Source organism: Zosterops lateralis (genome assembly GCF_965231275.1).
Source record: "Zosterops lateralis genome assembly, chromosome: 1".
Classification (NCBI taxonomy): domain Eukaryota; kingdom Metazoa; phylum Chordata; class Aves; order Passeriformes; family Zosteropidae; genus Zosterops; species Zosterops lateralis.
In genome coordinates, this window is record NC_139762.1 from 69,575,797 (window position 1) to 69,592,539 (window position 16,743).

At 38.4% G+C, this 16,743-nt stretch overlaps 1 protein-coding gene across 1 annotated transcript in view; it reads right to left on the reverse strand.

The window, feature by feature from the left end:
* The window catches only part of GMDS (GDP-mannose 4,6-dehydratase), a 406,821-nt gene that overhangs the window by 332,435 nt on the left and 57,643 nt on the right, over nt 1-16,743 (reverse strand). The window contains exons 2-4 of the mRNA XM_083864918.1: nt 13,771-13,815; nt 9,831-9,918; nt 6,247-6,356 (exon numbers count right to left, since the gene is read on the reverse strand). Coding sequence (XP_083721044.1) covers nt 6,247-6,356; nt 9,831-9,918; nt 13,771-13,815 — 243 coding nt within the window. The remainder of the gene's footprint in view (nt 1-6,246; nt 6,357-9,830; nt 9,919-13,770; nt 13,816-16,743) is intronic.

The following is a 16,743-nucleotide window of genomic DNA, read 5'->3' on the forward strand; positions in this document are numbered from 1 at the left end:
TCAGTCTGGCCCTTTTCACATCCCTGATTAAGTACTACTTTTTTTTACATGGCTGCTTTCCCAATACACTTAAGTAACATATTTGTAGGAATATGCTTCAGCATTTACTCTGGAAATTATTCATAAGATAAGCCAGCAAAATTAAATATTAAAAAAGTACAAGTTTTCACAGGAATTATAAATAATGCCACTGTGATCCAAAAAGCATTCAAACTCTTGTGTATTTTTCTACAGAGAGGGAAAGAACACCTTAGTTCAGAGCAAGAGCAGGGAGAAAAGGAGGGGCTTTGTTGCTCTAGGGATGGTGCAAGTAAAGGAGAAAATGAAAGATACGGAATAGGAGGGCACAGAGGCAACAACAGCCTGCAGCAGAAGTCATGAGAGTTCTTCTGTAGTAAAAATAAACCCATAAACATAATGCCTTAATTTTCTAATTGGTATTAGCATAAATAGTACTCTCTTTGGGGTGCAATTTGTTAATGCTTGTATTTGTTAATAAATAGTAGCACCACTGAGTGCATTATTCCATTGTTCTTTTTATGTATTCATACCATTTACAGCTATAATACATATAGTTAACTATTAAAGTTAATCTGTTTAATAAAATTAATAGTTACACTACGTCTTAACTAACGCTTGGTTTTAAATCTATTTAGTCTGACAATATAAGCTGCAATTACAGGATTTTATAAAGTTGCCATAAATATTTAGTGGACCAAGTGAAGAGGCACATATAATTCCAATTGCTAACTACTAGCGGAATTACCTTTCCTTCCAGGCCACACAGAATCTGTTTGAACAGGTACTGCACATATTATACTAATTGCCCAAAATATTTTAAGTGTAAAGCTACCTAAAACCCAATCACTCAAAAGGACTTAGATTACTTAAAGAGTTTAAGGCACACACAGCAAAACAACACATATAAGCATTTGAAAGAATCACTTGAGAGGCTTACTCTGCCCTCTGGTGCACTCCATCCCACAAGGACACAGCACCCTGGACAAAACTCAGGAAAACATCCAAACAACTGCAACAGTCTGAAGTTAACACAATTAAAAGGGTGTGCTGAACTAAATTAAAACAGTTCAGCATCATACAAGATCACACCCTGGGTAATACCAGCATGAAAAGAAACAGAAAAAGCACATTACCACTCTGCAGGACAGAAGGCAGCCCAGCTAGTTTTTATTCCTTTGTATTTACAGCAGAGAGCCTAATTGTCCTGGCTAAAGACCAAGACCCCACCATCTAAAGCCCTGTGCAAATACAGCATTTGCTGGTTAGTACAATTTTCCAGGCAGGTTGTGTTCCCAAGGCTGGTGTTACGATCTGCCACCACCAGTAAACAGATGACAGCAGACTGACAGGTACCTGAGCATGCCACAAAACCACAGCCCCACACAGGGGTCCTGCACTAATCAGAGGTACCCTAGGGCAGAAGGCTCTACATTTACAGCCTGATAGCATAAATCAGGTTTGGAAACTCAACTTTTGTCTAACAAATTGAACAGCCACACATGCTAAACTGGAAGGAATTTATATTATATTGAGAGAATAACATATTCTATAAAGTATACCTATAAAGTTTTCTAATTACATAAAATTAAAGTCTGTTTCTTCCTGTAAATAAGTTGTACTATGTCTCTAGAGTATGGCTGATATTCTTTAAAATTAACTAGACTAGATCTTGTTACACTGAACAGTCAAGATTTTTCTTCTATAAAACATACAAAAAAATCCATTCATTTTCTCAGAAGCTGTGAGCTTTGTGATATTCATAAGAAGCTTAAAACCCATGCAATAATAAAACAGCATACTGAATGGTAAGAACCACAAGTTACAGTACACAAAGCATGAATTATACAGTTATAAGTAATTATAAGCCTTGCTACTGATAGAATACTGGAAAATGCTTTACAATTAATTCTTTGAATTATTTAGCCTATAGTTTCATATATGCAATGTCATATTAATGAAAAAAAGTTGAAAAGTCCAAGAGCCCAACAACAACAACCACTATTTTTTGCCATGAGAAAGCATTGCAGGATCAGAAGAAAACTGTGTACATACACAGTTAAGCACATAAAAACAGAAGTAGCATCATTAAGATTTACTTGTTAATGATATTTATGTGCGATAAAAAAACCCACCCAACAAATTAGAGAGGAGTATTCCTGTATAATGGACCATACTACTAAAACATATCTCCAGGGCAAAAGAACTATTTTCAGAATGAATCCATCAAATAGACAATGACAACAATCAGAAAGAGCTATTTTGCTTCAGTGTTACTGAGCTATTTAAAGCTAAGGAAAACCAAACTGAAGAGTTTCTAACATAAGGAGGTTTAATAGAGAGCTCTTCTGTAAGGAGGGCACAATTCCCAATCCTGGCTATTGAACAGCATGAGACTTTGAAAGAAACTCTGCAATCAGGAGACTTCAGTACCCAGTTCCATGCTAAGTTACTTAGTGCCTTGACTTTCCTCATAGCTAAGCACCCACTGTATATGTGCAGCGAAAGTGTCTTCTTCATGTGAGACCACCTCAGAGAGATACAGGCTTTGTCATAGATATTTCCAGCTATACTGACTGCACAAACAAAAAAGTGATGGGGGAAGAGTACTGCCCCTACAACATCACTGATAAAACCTGCAGGAGAAAGCGTGCAATATGTAGTTTTAATTATCAGATTCACTCGTGTACTAAACAGGAGGAGATGCCAGCTTCCATGCCATGACCCAAACACTACCCTCTTCACTATAAAGTTGCACAGCACCCTCTCTCCTCTAGCAATTATCATGACCACAATTACAACTGCAGGAAAAAGCATCCCATAAAAGACTGTGATAGGAACTGAAAAAGATGACCTGTTTCCCATATGACTCATATTCCTCAGACCACGAGGAGCCTGGGGACACAAACAGGCTTTACAATGTGATGTAGTAGGAGGTACGGCTTTCTTCAGGTAAGCTAAGAAAGCTCATACATATCCTGGTCCTCGTGGGTGAATTTTACCATCCTGATATCTGTTATGGGGACAGTACAGCAGGTGCAAGCCAGAAGGTTTCTGGAGGGCACTGATAACCTGACGTGGGTGACTGAAAAGCTCACAAGGAAAAATGTTACGAACAGACAATTCTTACAGTCAAGGAAGAACTGGTCAGGGTAGTCTTAGCCCACAAAAGGCTGCAAGTACTGGAGCATTTTTCTTATGAGGAGAAGCTGAAAGAGTTGGGGTTGATTAACATGAAGGCTGAGAGTGATCTCCCCGATGTGTCACCTGATGAGTGAGATGGGAAAGGATGACTGGGACAGACTCTTCTCAGAGGTATACAGTGACAGGAGGTGAGGCAATGGTCAGAAATTGAAATACAGGAAACATGTCACTTAAAAACATAAAAATTTGTAGTGGTGTGTGCTTATTTTTTAATGTAAGAGTGAAGGAACTGCACAGGTAAGGAAACAGGTTGCTCAGGGAGGTTTTGGGGTCTCCATCCTACCTAACATTAGATTCCCAAAGAACTACAACTCAAAGCAGGAGGATATATAAAGACCGGATAGAGAAAATGAGGCCAAACTGTTTATTTAGTACCCATGAAGTGAATGTGCTACTGTTTTCTGAACATCCCATACTGAAGCCACAGTGCAGAGAGCTAATCCCTGTTTCTCCAAAACAGGGAGGAATGCACACTGGATAATTTGTTCCTACTGATGATATCATTCTGTTAAGTTTACTGTTTTTAATAAGGAACAAGTTTCAGTATTCCCTCACTTTCTCCCATGTACCAGATCAGATCAGCCTCCCAGTGACCTACTTTATGAGTCACAGTCCTCACTATTTATGATTCAGAAAAATGTCTTCTCTGACAGTATTTCCCAGACTACTGTGGGTTCATTCCAAGAACCAATTTCATCTTCATTGGTTTCCTACAGGAAACCAGACCAACTTCCTATGATTTTATTTTCCTTCATTTCAGCATGGCTCACATAAACTAACTGGAAGTGAGAGTGATAGAAAACTTTATTCTGCATAAACACAAGCCAAAGCAAACACCACCAAAAAAATCCCTGAAGACGTCACAGGTTCAAAGTGACCAGAATGTGAAGCAAGCTAAGATTAGAAGTTCTTCTCCCTCCCTCCCCAAACATGATGCACACAAGCAAACTCAGTAAGTTTATATAACCACAGCCTAATGCTAACAGCTGTTTAGGTCTCTGGTGAAGACATTAACCTGAACAGATGGCCAAGATCTAGTCCCTCTTTCAACACTGGGAATTGTTTTAAAATGCTAAACATTTTTGGATTCTTTTTAAATCCTACCAATAACATAGTCAACTATCCCAACCACCTCAGTCAACATACTTAAGGTGCTTACCTTCTCTCCTCAACTGCAACAACATAAGTGCTACTAGAGATGCTAGGAAGCATAAGAAGAAGTTCATCTAGACTTCCCATAGGACTGCTGCTAACGTTGCCTAAGTACCAGCCTGCTGCATCCAGGTCAGCTTCTAACAGAGCGATTTTCATTGTCCTCCAGGACATTAGATTTCCAAAAGCCAAGAGTCAGTGCCAGATCTGCATTGGCCCAGAATCACAGAGTAGTCTGAGCAGGAAAGGACCTAGAAGGATCATCAAATCCAACTCTTAAATGAATGGCCCATATGGGAATCAAACCCACAACCCTGGCATTATTAGCCCCATGCTTTAACCAACTGAGCTAATCATGCAGTGAGACATTTGAGGAATAATCCTTTCCATAAGCCACAGCAGAATGATCTAAGAATCTATGGCAGCAGCACAAGCACCACTATTACCCCTTCAAGCCCTCCCACTGCTGTGACCAAGCTGCTGCAGCTGCAGTAAGCACATGGAGATAGATGATGTTAACATTCTAGTCCCAAATTAAGTGGGACAGGTAACCCCACAGAGATTGCTATACAGTGAACCAGTTCAAGAAAAGGGATGCTGGGACACCTAGCTGTGGACTGCAAATACCCAGCATAGTTTGCTGGCTCAGATTTCACTCTGCAAAGCAGCAGTTCAGTTATCTTCTCGACCATCTTCTGCCCTAGGACTCATATAGCCCCGTTGTTACACTGCTGTACATGAGCTAATAAACCAGACCCATGTTAACACAGTTAATTCAATCATGCAAGCAAATTAAAAGCAGAATTATTCTCATTTCATGTCTATATTCTGCTCTGTGTGTTGTCAATAACTGCAGTCTTTCAACGTGATTTCCTCTTGCTGCATTTCAAGGCTTACGGTGATAGGAACAAGACACTGTTTTTTGTGGGAAGGCTTACTTAGAAAACTAAAGCCAAACTGATTTTCAGGAGGCTTAAATACTCCTTCACATCTCACCTCAAGAGAAGCCAGGGAATATTATCACTTTAAAATGCTTACAACATTGCACACAATAAGGACAGGACATATGACTGAAACACAATTTATTTTAATGACAATTTACTACCTGGACATCAGCTTCAGTTTGTGTTCTCAAAGTATAAATGAGGATTTTGCAAGTAAATAGTGGTCACTTGTTAGCAAACTGAGCTTTTACAGCAGTGTAGCTTAATAAATGTAAACCATTAAAGTTATTGCCTCTACTATTTATTTTCCATCCTTTTGATGCAGCAGTACTTGCCAGGGTCAAATTACTAGTTTTTATATGACCTCTTTTTATTCCAGTTTCTCTAATTTGATTTTTTGTAACCAAAACCCCAGAAGTGTTGTAATACACCTCAGATAATAGCAGAGTTGTTTTTTCTGTTTGTAGGTCAATATTTCAAAGAGTATCACACCTGCATGAAAACTGATACAGAAGAAGCCTTTACGGAAGTGATGCACTCTGACACAAACCCAATAATGTTGCTTGAAGTACTGCTCAGCCTAAGAAGACTACATAATTTCTCAGCTAGGACTGATCAGCAGCAAAGTCTACAGCAAAAGTTGTTTCACACAGCAGAAAAAACAGACTTTTAAACATGCAGATTTTGTTGACAATGACAAATTAACCTCTCTTCTGTGAATTTAATATATATTGAGTAGCAAATTCATGCAGTAGTTTAGCACCACAGCAGACACATGAACTGTCTTGACTGAAGGCAGTGTTTACCTGATGAAATTAACAGTTGTTAAAATGGCTATAAATGCTGCAGTGTAAAATAATCAAGGCAATATTACTGACACTTACCACCAACACATTCACAATTCTCAGTGCTAGAGAAGGTTACTCACCTTGACATGGCTCTGAGCTCCCAGGTTGTAAATCTCAGAGGGTTTGACTTCATTAATGATCTTCACCAGGCAGGTGCTGTCTGTGAGATCTCCATAGTGCAGCTTCATGTCTTCAGAGTTTTAAGAAAACAGAGTTAATACACCTTAATCTCAGAACACTATTGCATTCTTGGTCCATATCCTATTTCAGGATGAGGTCTGAGTAAACATTTATTGGGACAAGTCAAGAGATCACCAGCTAAAACTTGGTTTAGGCTTGGTTTTTTTCTCCCCTGCTTTAACAACAAAATACATTTCTCTACAGGAGTATTGAATAGCATTTCAGATTCTTTTTTCAATAATTTTATTTATCTAGCAACATCTATATCATTTGTTTAATAGCTTACACTTCATTATCCCAGGTTGTATAAATAAGTTCAAATGTCAGATACAGAATTCCAGTCACAAAAATGGGGCATTTTTTAGTTTGGGGTTCCAATTTTTCACTCAAAAACATTTTAATAACTTCTTAAGCATACATCAATAGCTTTCTTCTCCTTCCCAAAACATTGCACATCTTTTAGTTTCTCACTGTAATTTGACAACACGACAAAAATGTGTAAGATATGAACATTTAGAAAACATTACATTACAACCTGTTGCATTTGTTACTATTGTTTCTCCATTTAAAAAAATACAGGTGCACACTGGAATGAAATTTAAGAGAACATTTTAGCTGTCAATGAAACATGGTTTATTTTTTGCACCAAAATCTCAAAATTTGTTAGATAAAGATGTTATTTATCTCTTCCAGACTTCAGTTTCTTTCTAATTTTTGCATAAGAAAGTAGGTAAGAGCATGAAACCAGCTCCTGTCAAAATTTAATGAGCAAGTTGCAATGGTTTATCAAGTTGTCCTTTTTTTCATACGCTGACTTGTCAAGAAGATATTGCAAAAGTGAAATTCACAAAACAGATCTCCTTTTTGCTCTTGTTTAAAACAAAATTGAAAAATCCAACAACCGCTATTCACAGATCTTTCCAATAAAAAGTTATAACTATCGATGAATGAGCTTTTTATGTTTACTTGTCACAGTTATATAGATTTCCATTTGATGTTTTTGACCTTAGTATTTATTATTTTTTAGTCCTGAAATACAAGCTTTATTACAAGAGATATTAATCCACAGTACATTTTTTAACTGCTGATATGTGAAGTTTGTTATTATTTATGCTGGTTTAGGTTTTTCTTTTTGTCTTTTTTTTTTTTAACAGTATAAAACAGCAAGGAAATTAACAGATCACACTGTTCTCAGATGTTCAGCCCTGTACATTCCCATAAAACACATGCACAAGGTTCTTCAGGTTGATAAAGTAATACAGCCATGGTATATTCTTGAAATCTGTCTTCACAGCCACATCAGTTGAAAAGTACATTCTGAAGAAACTTCAGACTCAGCTGAAGCTACCAGGTAATGCTCAGCAGGAAAGAGCTGCCAGAGCCTGTGTTCCTCCTCCTACACCAAAGACATGCAGTCCTGCCACGACCCCCAGGCCAGAGAGCAGTTTCAGAGCTTCCCAGGGGAAGGTGGGCTGCCAGCTGGGCTGGCCCAGGCAACAGGGACACCAGCCCACTATTACCATAAATTTAATGCTCTCAAGGACAGTGCTCATTTTGGTCCACAATCAAGTCTTCAAAGCTTCTGGTCCAAATGGCCTTTCTAAAGGAGAGCAGGGAATGAAGCAATGTCCCCTCCTGACCCACGAAAAAGAGGGTTCATACTTCCAAGAGTGAGTGGCTAAGCAGAAAGGCTTACTAGAAATGGAGTTTATTTGGTGCACAGATTCATAAACACAGATCAAATGTCAGAACCTTTGGGCTTCAGTAACATTATCCTGTCTAAAGACCTCCTTACCAAGCAACAGCTGGAGGGCTTGCTCTAGGATACACCTTGTCTTCCTTCCTGTGCTCCCTACTTTTTTTCATACAAAGAGGTTCCTTGCCCATGAAGAGGCACCATCTTGCAACATGCAATTGATTCCTCACAGGAAAAACACACAAGGCAAAGATAAAACTAGGGTTTGTTCACATCAGCCACTATTGCTTCTTCGCTTCCTCCAGTACTGCCTGGAAACCCATTGTTTTAAAACAGTTTCCATGGAGCAGCCTTTCCTGAGGTTCCAAGTCCAATTCCTTCTCCTCCCATTCATATGGCTACATTTTTCAGTTAAAGGAAAATGAGATAAGAAGTGGGAAAAAAATTAACTTCTTCTCTTTTCTTCCTTTCATCCCTTTCCTTAAATGTTTGTATGTATATTTATTTTGATCTACACTGTCTTCTCAAATCCCTTTTCATAACCACAAGATGGTCCTCACAGTGCACAAGTTCCTGTTTGATTTCATTTTCTTCATTCTACTTAGTGAGCCAAGAATGCAAGTCATGAGAAACAATTTGTACATTGTTATTGACAGAAAAACAGGTTTCAGTATTCCTCATAAAGATATTTTATTCAATTCTACTCCTCTCTTAATCAGACACTTTAATGAGCAGTGTACAGTAAGCAGCAACTAATAAGAACAATACCATGTCAGAAATTAGGCAATTTTTAAATAAAAATTACAAGCAAAGACCAAAGGAAATTTAGAAGTTGCATTATATATTAAATTTGATAAAATTACGTTCTGTTTAACCACAGTGTGAAGCAGACTTCAAAGACGTGATTTTTTACACTATGGGATACTTGTTATTACCAATACCTTACACTGGACTATTTAGAACAGCTTGCACAACTCTACAAAATAGACCTAGCATGGAGAACTGTATGCTTGTTACAGGGCTCAATCCTTCTGCTGAACTGGAGCCATCCAATATTTGAGCTGTTTCTCATTAAGAGACAAATTAATTTCCTTTAAGATAGAATAAACTATTTTTTGCCATGTGTACACAAAAGGTAGTAATTTTAACTTTCCAGATTATCATTGGTAACAGGGAACATAGTAAATTGTCAGCAAATTTCCAAGAGTACTGGCTTTCCTTCAGGTAAAGCAGGTACTCCCTTCCTTGGGTGCAAGAATCCAGAAGGTCCGAAGACTCATTCCTGTCATCAATAAGAACTGATCATGTTTTTATTCATGCTCTCATACAGGCTGTTTCCAAAAGCTTCATCTCCATCAGACACCATGGAGCTCATGAGGAAACAAGTGGAGTACTTAGGATAACTACCTCAAAAAACTCCGTGTTTAACTATTCTGAAATCTCACTGGTTTTAACCTCACATAGTATTTTCCAGGCCCAGCCATTCTCAGCTGCTACTGCCCAGCTATTTCTGAACCGTGGTAGCATTTCTAACACAACAAAGTGCTTTCCTGGGTCCTTCTCATATTTTCCACTTTTAAAAACTCATATACACAAGAGTAACCATATTTCATTCCACATCATCTTCAGAGAAAAATGGTCATTTTTCTTTCTGAGATGGAGCAGCTAGCTAACACTAGCAGAAGAAAATTCAATTCCCTTCCTGTTCCCAGGGATCTTTCTCCACCAAAAACACAGCCCAGACTAAATACAACACATATTATCCTAAATATAAAAGCAAAGTCTTACTTCCTTCAATGTGAGCCTGCGGGTTCTTATAGAGGTGTTCAATCCGGCCTGTATTAAAGGAACTGGACCGACGAACAATGCCATGCACCTGGGGATTGAACAAGGAAAAATAGAAAAGTGGTAAACATCAAGAGGAAAGTGCTCATTACCATCACTCAAAAATCTTGTGTACATGGGCCTAACCCCTTTATCAGGTAATCAGAGCTCATCTCTATTCCTAAAGATGGACAGTTATCCAATTCACAAACATGATATTGGGAGATAAGGTCAGGTGCTGTCATATTTACTTTAGCACCATTGAGTGGTTTCCCCTTCTCCCTTGTTGACATCATTAGCAGCCCAAACATCACACGCAGTACAGAAAACACTGAATTGCCCCAGAGAACCATCTCCTAGTGAGTGAGGCTTGACAACATTACTGGAGCTGGAGAGGCAGTGTGTGAATGCCAAGAAAACCGTTGCTCCTTGGTTGTAGAGAAGCCTTTCTGGAGGCAGAGACGGGCAGCAGCAGGAGATGGGGCTATAGGAAAAGCAGCAGCAGGAGATGGGGCTATGGAAAGGACAGAGTGGACAGAGAAGAAATAAGGGGGACAAGAGGAAAGAAGGAACAGCAGCTGCAAGGCCCAAATGTATTCTAAAAATGAGCTTTCATTCACTTTCTGGGGTGCTGGAAGAACAGCCAGAACAGTCAGTGCTGTTTTGTAGACCTCATGAGTCACTGTTCTCCAGCGGGTTACAAGAGACACAGACAAGCCTAAGGCTGAAGCCCAGGTTGGGAATTTCCTTTAACCTGCCACAATAAATAAGCTGGTGAAAAAAAAAAAAGCTACACTGGTTCTGACTAACATTAAAGAAAAGACTGTTTGTGCCCAATACCTTAGAGAAATTTTTCAAACACTGACCCTGTTTTCTCCTGTCCTGTAAGACAGCCCCATGTTAGCTTTGGTTACCAGCTACAAAAGTTGTGCTCACACAAATTAAATCAAGCTTAAGCATGTGACTGTCCTCCACCTCTCCCTGGCTTTTATTTCTGAAAGCGATCCCTTGTACTTTGATGCATCCTAGACTTGGTTTGTTGAGACCCTCCCTTTACTCTCCCAGTCGATGTTAATTAGCAAGAATATAGAAGCAGGAATAGGCAGCATTTTGGTTTAGTTCAGGGCTTCTTGTTTTACACATAACACAAGCTATGGTTATTGACAAAGAAAACATTTTTCATTTCATCTTAAGTCCAAAATTTAACCAAGTAAAAAGGTGCACGCAACTGCAGACTGGGACCAGTTTGCTGATTCAAGAATGACATTTTGGTGGCAAGATTAAAAAGAATTCAATAACTTCATCTTCACAACTTACAGGTCAAATTTATGAAGCCAATTTCCTTGCAGAAAATCTCTTGTATGACCTATCACATTGCTCACAACATACCACATTCTACAATCCAAACTAAACTTTCCATAGCTGAATAAAACAGTTGCACTTTCAGAATCAATGAGGCACTGAGAAATGTGTCCCCTAAAAGAAATTTCCATCAAATAATGAATTTATGAAGACACATTATAAAAAACATGTAATTAAAAGCCCTATCAAAAATAATTCCTTATAGATGGTGTGGATAATTTATAGGGATATCAAGCTTACAGAGAAACACTTTCAAAAAAAGACACTTTCATAATAACTTCGCTTTCACAGTAACTTCAGTTTCACAAATGATGCTGAAAATGTTTTGAGTACTCAAACAAACTATTACTTTGCTGAGTAAAATATCAAACTTCGCTGTTTTAAGGTAACTAATTATTCTGAAGGAAGCAAACCGGTTTGCTCAACAGAGGAGGTTGAGATTAAATATTAGGAAAAAATTTATTTATGGAGAGTGTTGTCAAAACTGGAAAAGGCTGCCCAGAGAAGTGGTTGAGTCACCAACCCTGTAAGTATTTAAGAGACAAGTAGATCTGGCATTTAGGAAGACAGTTTAGTGGTGGACTCGGCAATGTCGGGTTAACAATTGGACTGGATGATCTTGGAGGTCATTTCCAAGACCTAAATTATTCTGTGATTCTTCCAGCAAAATTAAATATTTTGGCTTAAAGTTCTGATGAGAGACTTCTTGAGCACTCAAGTTATCTATCTCTGAATTAAATCATGCTGAAATTCATGTTCCTCTTAACGGTTGACCAATAAGTCAAATCTCACCAGCTCAAAAGCTTGATGAAAGATTGGGTTTGCAAGAGCTTTGTGTCTGCTCACAACTGTGATACAAACTCTTGACCAATGAGATGTGCTAAATGCAACCATCCAAGGACTTCAAAAAATTCAGTAAGCAGACAAATCCAGAGAGCCTGTTACATCCAGTGATAACAAAAAACCATGTGAACCCTGCTGGGTTTTTTGCTTTTCATTTTTTTTCTTTTTCTCCCACTCCTTATTTTGGTATGCACATACAAGAGCAAGAAAAACTGCCAATGCTTAATCCAATGACAGCAATATTACCGTAAGAAAACTGATGAAAGGTACCTTTGTCTGCATGGGACAAGTGAAATGCAAACTCTGTGACAGGCCAAAATGTGTACAAACTGGTTAATCTAGTTAAGAATGTATCACTGGATTTTTCTCAGAGTCGGATCTTCAAACACATTGAAATTAAAAAAAATAAAAAATAAAAAAAAATTAAGCATCTCATATAGGGAGGCAATCAGTTCTCATACACACACCTGTGATCACTTATTTAGGAACAGAGGTTTCTAAATGGAAACACAGGAAAGAATTCCTAGCAATTGATGGAGAGCTGCAGAACAGAAGAGAAAACTCTACCCAATTATAGCAACCTTTGTATTGTTGAAAGGGTAATATTTCATTTGCTTCAACTTCATTGTGGACTGTGGGAGAACATATGTTCTTGCCTTCAAAGTAGCAAAAGCAACCACAATGATATGTCTTGTCCCCAGAGGGAACGGAGAAATAGTAATCAATTCACAACACTGAAAAGCCAACTTCAATAAGCAAATTAACCAATAAAGCAAAAGAAAGGATGGAATAAGCAAGGCAGAATTAACCTGGTACGAAAGTATGGGAAGCACAGACTGGCTGAGAAGAGACTTCTCACTAAGCTATGAAGCAGTATTAAAACAGAAGTAATAAAATTCAATATTAATACAAGCACTAAACCCTCCCAAAATACTACATTGTGGGGAGATTAATTTGACCACCCCATTTCCTTCCATTATCATACATTTTAGAAGCATTTAGTATGACCAAGAAGGCAAATATACTCACATTTATGCTCACATGAGTTCAAACCCCTCAAATCATACCATAATAATAGCAACAATGTGATTTTTTGCCAGGGAAAATTATGCAACAAGAATTTATTTCAAGGAAAAAGTAAGCAAAAAACACATGCTAAGCAGTAAAATTAATTAATGCGAGAGAAAAGGTAGAAAGTAACTGTACCAAAGTACAACTTGTTTGGAATTTGTTGTTTGGGTTTTGTTATAGGGTTTGTTTTCTTTTTGAACAGAGAAAGCAAAAATTGAAAGTTTTCATTGCTGAAATACAACTGCCAAAATAAAAGCACCTTTACTGCAGAGAGAGAACAAACAAGAGATTCTTATTCCTTTATGTGGTACATTGTATCATAAATTATTCCCTAATTCCTTGCAGTTTTGGCTCACACAGGTCACTGCTTATCTGAGCTGGCGGGAAACATGCAAAGCAGCTATACCCTGAGGAGAAGAGGGAATCCACCAGTGGACATTAGATGATAAATAGTACAATAACCTGGCATGATTACAGGCCATGCTGCACATTCCTCTCCAGAGTTTTGATTTGTTATCTAGGACTGGAGTGGAAAACACACAGAGAAGGACAGAAGCAGAGGAAGCAGGCTGGAGCTGCAGCATCCAAATGACTCCGTCAGCCTGCAGCCAGTCATCGAGTCACTCACCTCATAGCCTTTTTCCAACAGGAACTCAGCCAAGTACGATCCATCCTGGGAAGAGCAAGATATAGGAAAATGTTAGAAACACATTGAATAGCTCTGGGAGATTTGGACTCCTTAAGATCTCAAAAGAGAGAAGAAAAAAAAACTTATAGTGAGTAGACCGGGTAACAAGTCTATACTTTGATTTCTCCAGATTCATACAATGACCTAAAAATACTACAGACTCTCTTTAGTTAATTTTAGTCTATGAAGCAGTATATTTTAAGATGACTTGCTTACAAATGCCGGTTGAGAACTCCATCTCTTGAATCTCTTCCCAAGTCCCATTATAAAGTGCCTGGGGACTATCTTTCCAAAATATCCCAAACATGGTCATTGAATTTGAACTATTTTGGAGACAAGGAAGGAAAAACATGCAAAAAAAAAAAAAAGGTAGTACAAGCTTGGCATTCTCTGCAAACCAGCGTGCCTCTGTATCACCTTGTCACACTGGCGTCTCCCCTGCCCAGGAGTTCCTTCTACAAGGCTTCTGAAGGCAGCAATAATTCTGCCTTGCCTGACCTACTGAGTCTTCAAAAACATCCCCTGGCACACCTTATATTTAAGCTACACAATAAAAGCCATTTTCAACGTTTAAATACATGTCATTGAAGATCGAGAATTTGGGTCATTTAATTTCAGGGATTTTTTTTTTCCCTCCTTTGAAATCTTTGTCAAACTTAAATTATTAAGCTCCCCAAAAGCAAATACTTTAAAATGTGTGCTAGCACACATTAAAGTCATGTCACCTTTATAAATGTGTACACACCATCACAAACCCAGCAAAGTTTATGCCTCCAAAACAGTTCTCACTAACCAATTCAATGATTACACATGCCCGAAATCTGCAGATTTCACTGACTTCTTGAATTGCCTGTACCTTTGATATGTGAATGTATTCCACCAGATCCAAATTACTTGCTACAAAAAGACCATAAAAACAATGAGATGGCCCCTATACTTACAGGTTTAAGCTCTGTTATGTGGATCTGCTCTATCATAATCATGGCCAGAGACATTTAAGGGAGAAACTAAACAGACATCTCTCTGATCATCCCTTAAAGGCATGTTGCTCCAGATAAAAAACATTTTTACCTTATATTAAATGATTTTTTTTTTCTCCTCATAGAGAGCCTAAGAATAACACACTAAAATAAGAAATTTTAGATGCACTAGGAGGGCCTACAGGAGCAGGACTGCCAAGGGAAATTGCTTACTGCATCGATGGCAAAATCCTGGGTATGTTTATGCAAAATGGCCCAGTACAGTGCACAAGGGGCACATTGCTCTATGTTTAAAAGTGCAGCATTAAAAAAGGAATTACTTCATGGTATAAATGCCTCAAAGTCTCACAATCTAGAAGGGCTTGAAACCAAAAAAGTTTCAGCCTCCATCTTTCTTCCACTACATGTACATGCATGTGCACAGATCTTCACAGGGCTATAGTCCTGTAATAGTAGTCTATGACACCAGTTAGACAAGAAAATAACAAACTACGTGTATCATGGCTTTACTGGAAGAATATGTACATCAAATGATAAGAACAAGTCTCTACTGAAAGGAGAAATTCAAAGAATATTTGATGGAAAATCTGCAGAAACATGGGCAAAAGGAGAGATGACGCTACCTTTAATACTTTTGTCATTTTTTTCATTAGCAATTCCTCCAGGATTTAGCAGAGAGGGGGAAAGTTCCTAGTTCTCCTTGGTTGCTCAGTCCACTACAACATACAATTATAAATAAAATTTAAAAAGGAGGTGAAGGTGAGGGACCCAGAGAGTGCAAAGGAGATGAAAAAAGAAAGGCTGTGATTACTTAGGAAGTTGATGGGAAACAGACTTAACTAGGATTGAACCCTGTCAATAAGGTCTTGTTCTTCTCACCCAGGCCATTGCTCAAAGTTTCCAGTCGCCCTGGAACATTTTGAACCAGCAGTGGCACTTGCTTCCTTTGCACTTCCTTTCCAGGTCTATCAAGTGATAGGGCAGGGCTTTACAATGAGTGGGAAACAGGCAGCAAGTGTGAAAGCTCCTGCTTTCTGGCTCTAGCACAGTACAGCTGATTTAGTGTCTGGTAATCACAGAGAGCGCAGCTCCGCGCTGTCCTGTGCTGTGATACCGTATCGCACACGGCCCCAGGGTTCACATCTCCCTTCCTTTTCTTTTCAGTGCAGCAGCCTGTCAGTGGAATGGCAATCACAACAGCCATCAAAGCCTCAAAGAGTTTGGAGCTGGTAAGGACAACACAGTTTCCATCTTCTCCTAATGAAGTCAGGGAGTAAATAATAATATAAGTAAGCTTTGCAAAGTGATTTAAACCTTTAGCTGTCAGAGGCTGCATTACAGACAAATTCTATTATCAAAGCTATTGTTTTCCATTTATACTACAAAACCTTCAAGATACAGGAATCCCTGAACTAGAAAAGAGATATTAAAAGAGCTAAGTGTTAAATTATCATATAATTTAAGTGCTATTGTACTTCATGTGAGACCTTAGTTTTGCTAATATAAAGTACCCAGCTAATGCTATTCAGTTTATAACAAATCAACAAACTATCAGAAGACAGAAGCAGGTCTCTGTCTGTGAACAAATCAATCTTGACAGAAAATTGCCTACAAGTTTCCTTCAAAAGTAGGATTGCAGTGAGGCCCAGCTCCATACAGATATGTCAGATCAGCTTGAACGATCAAAACAGTTTAACAAGACTGACTAAATAAACCACCTCAGTGAAAACAGTTCCTCATCAGCACACTCTGGCACCTCAGATTTGAATCTCTTCAGCCAAGTACTAGTTTGAAAGCTCATACAAGAATGATACTTCAGCTGGCTTCCAAGACACAGCAGCAGGTTTCCAACTGCAGCTGCCTTAAAACATGTCTGTAAAATTCCCAGACAAAAGAAAACAGCCACATAAACTAGTGTGAGACAACTTTAGGA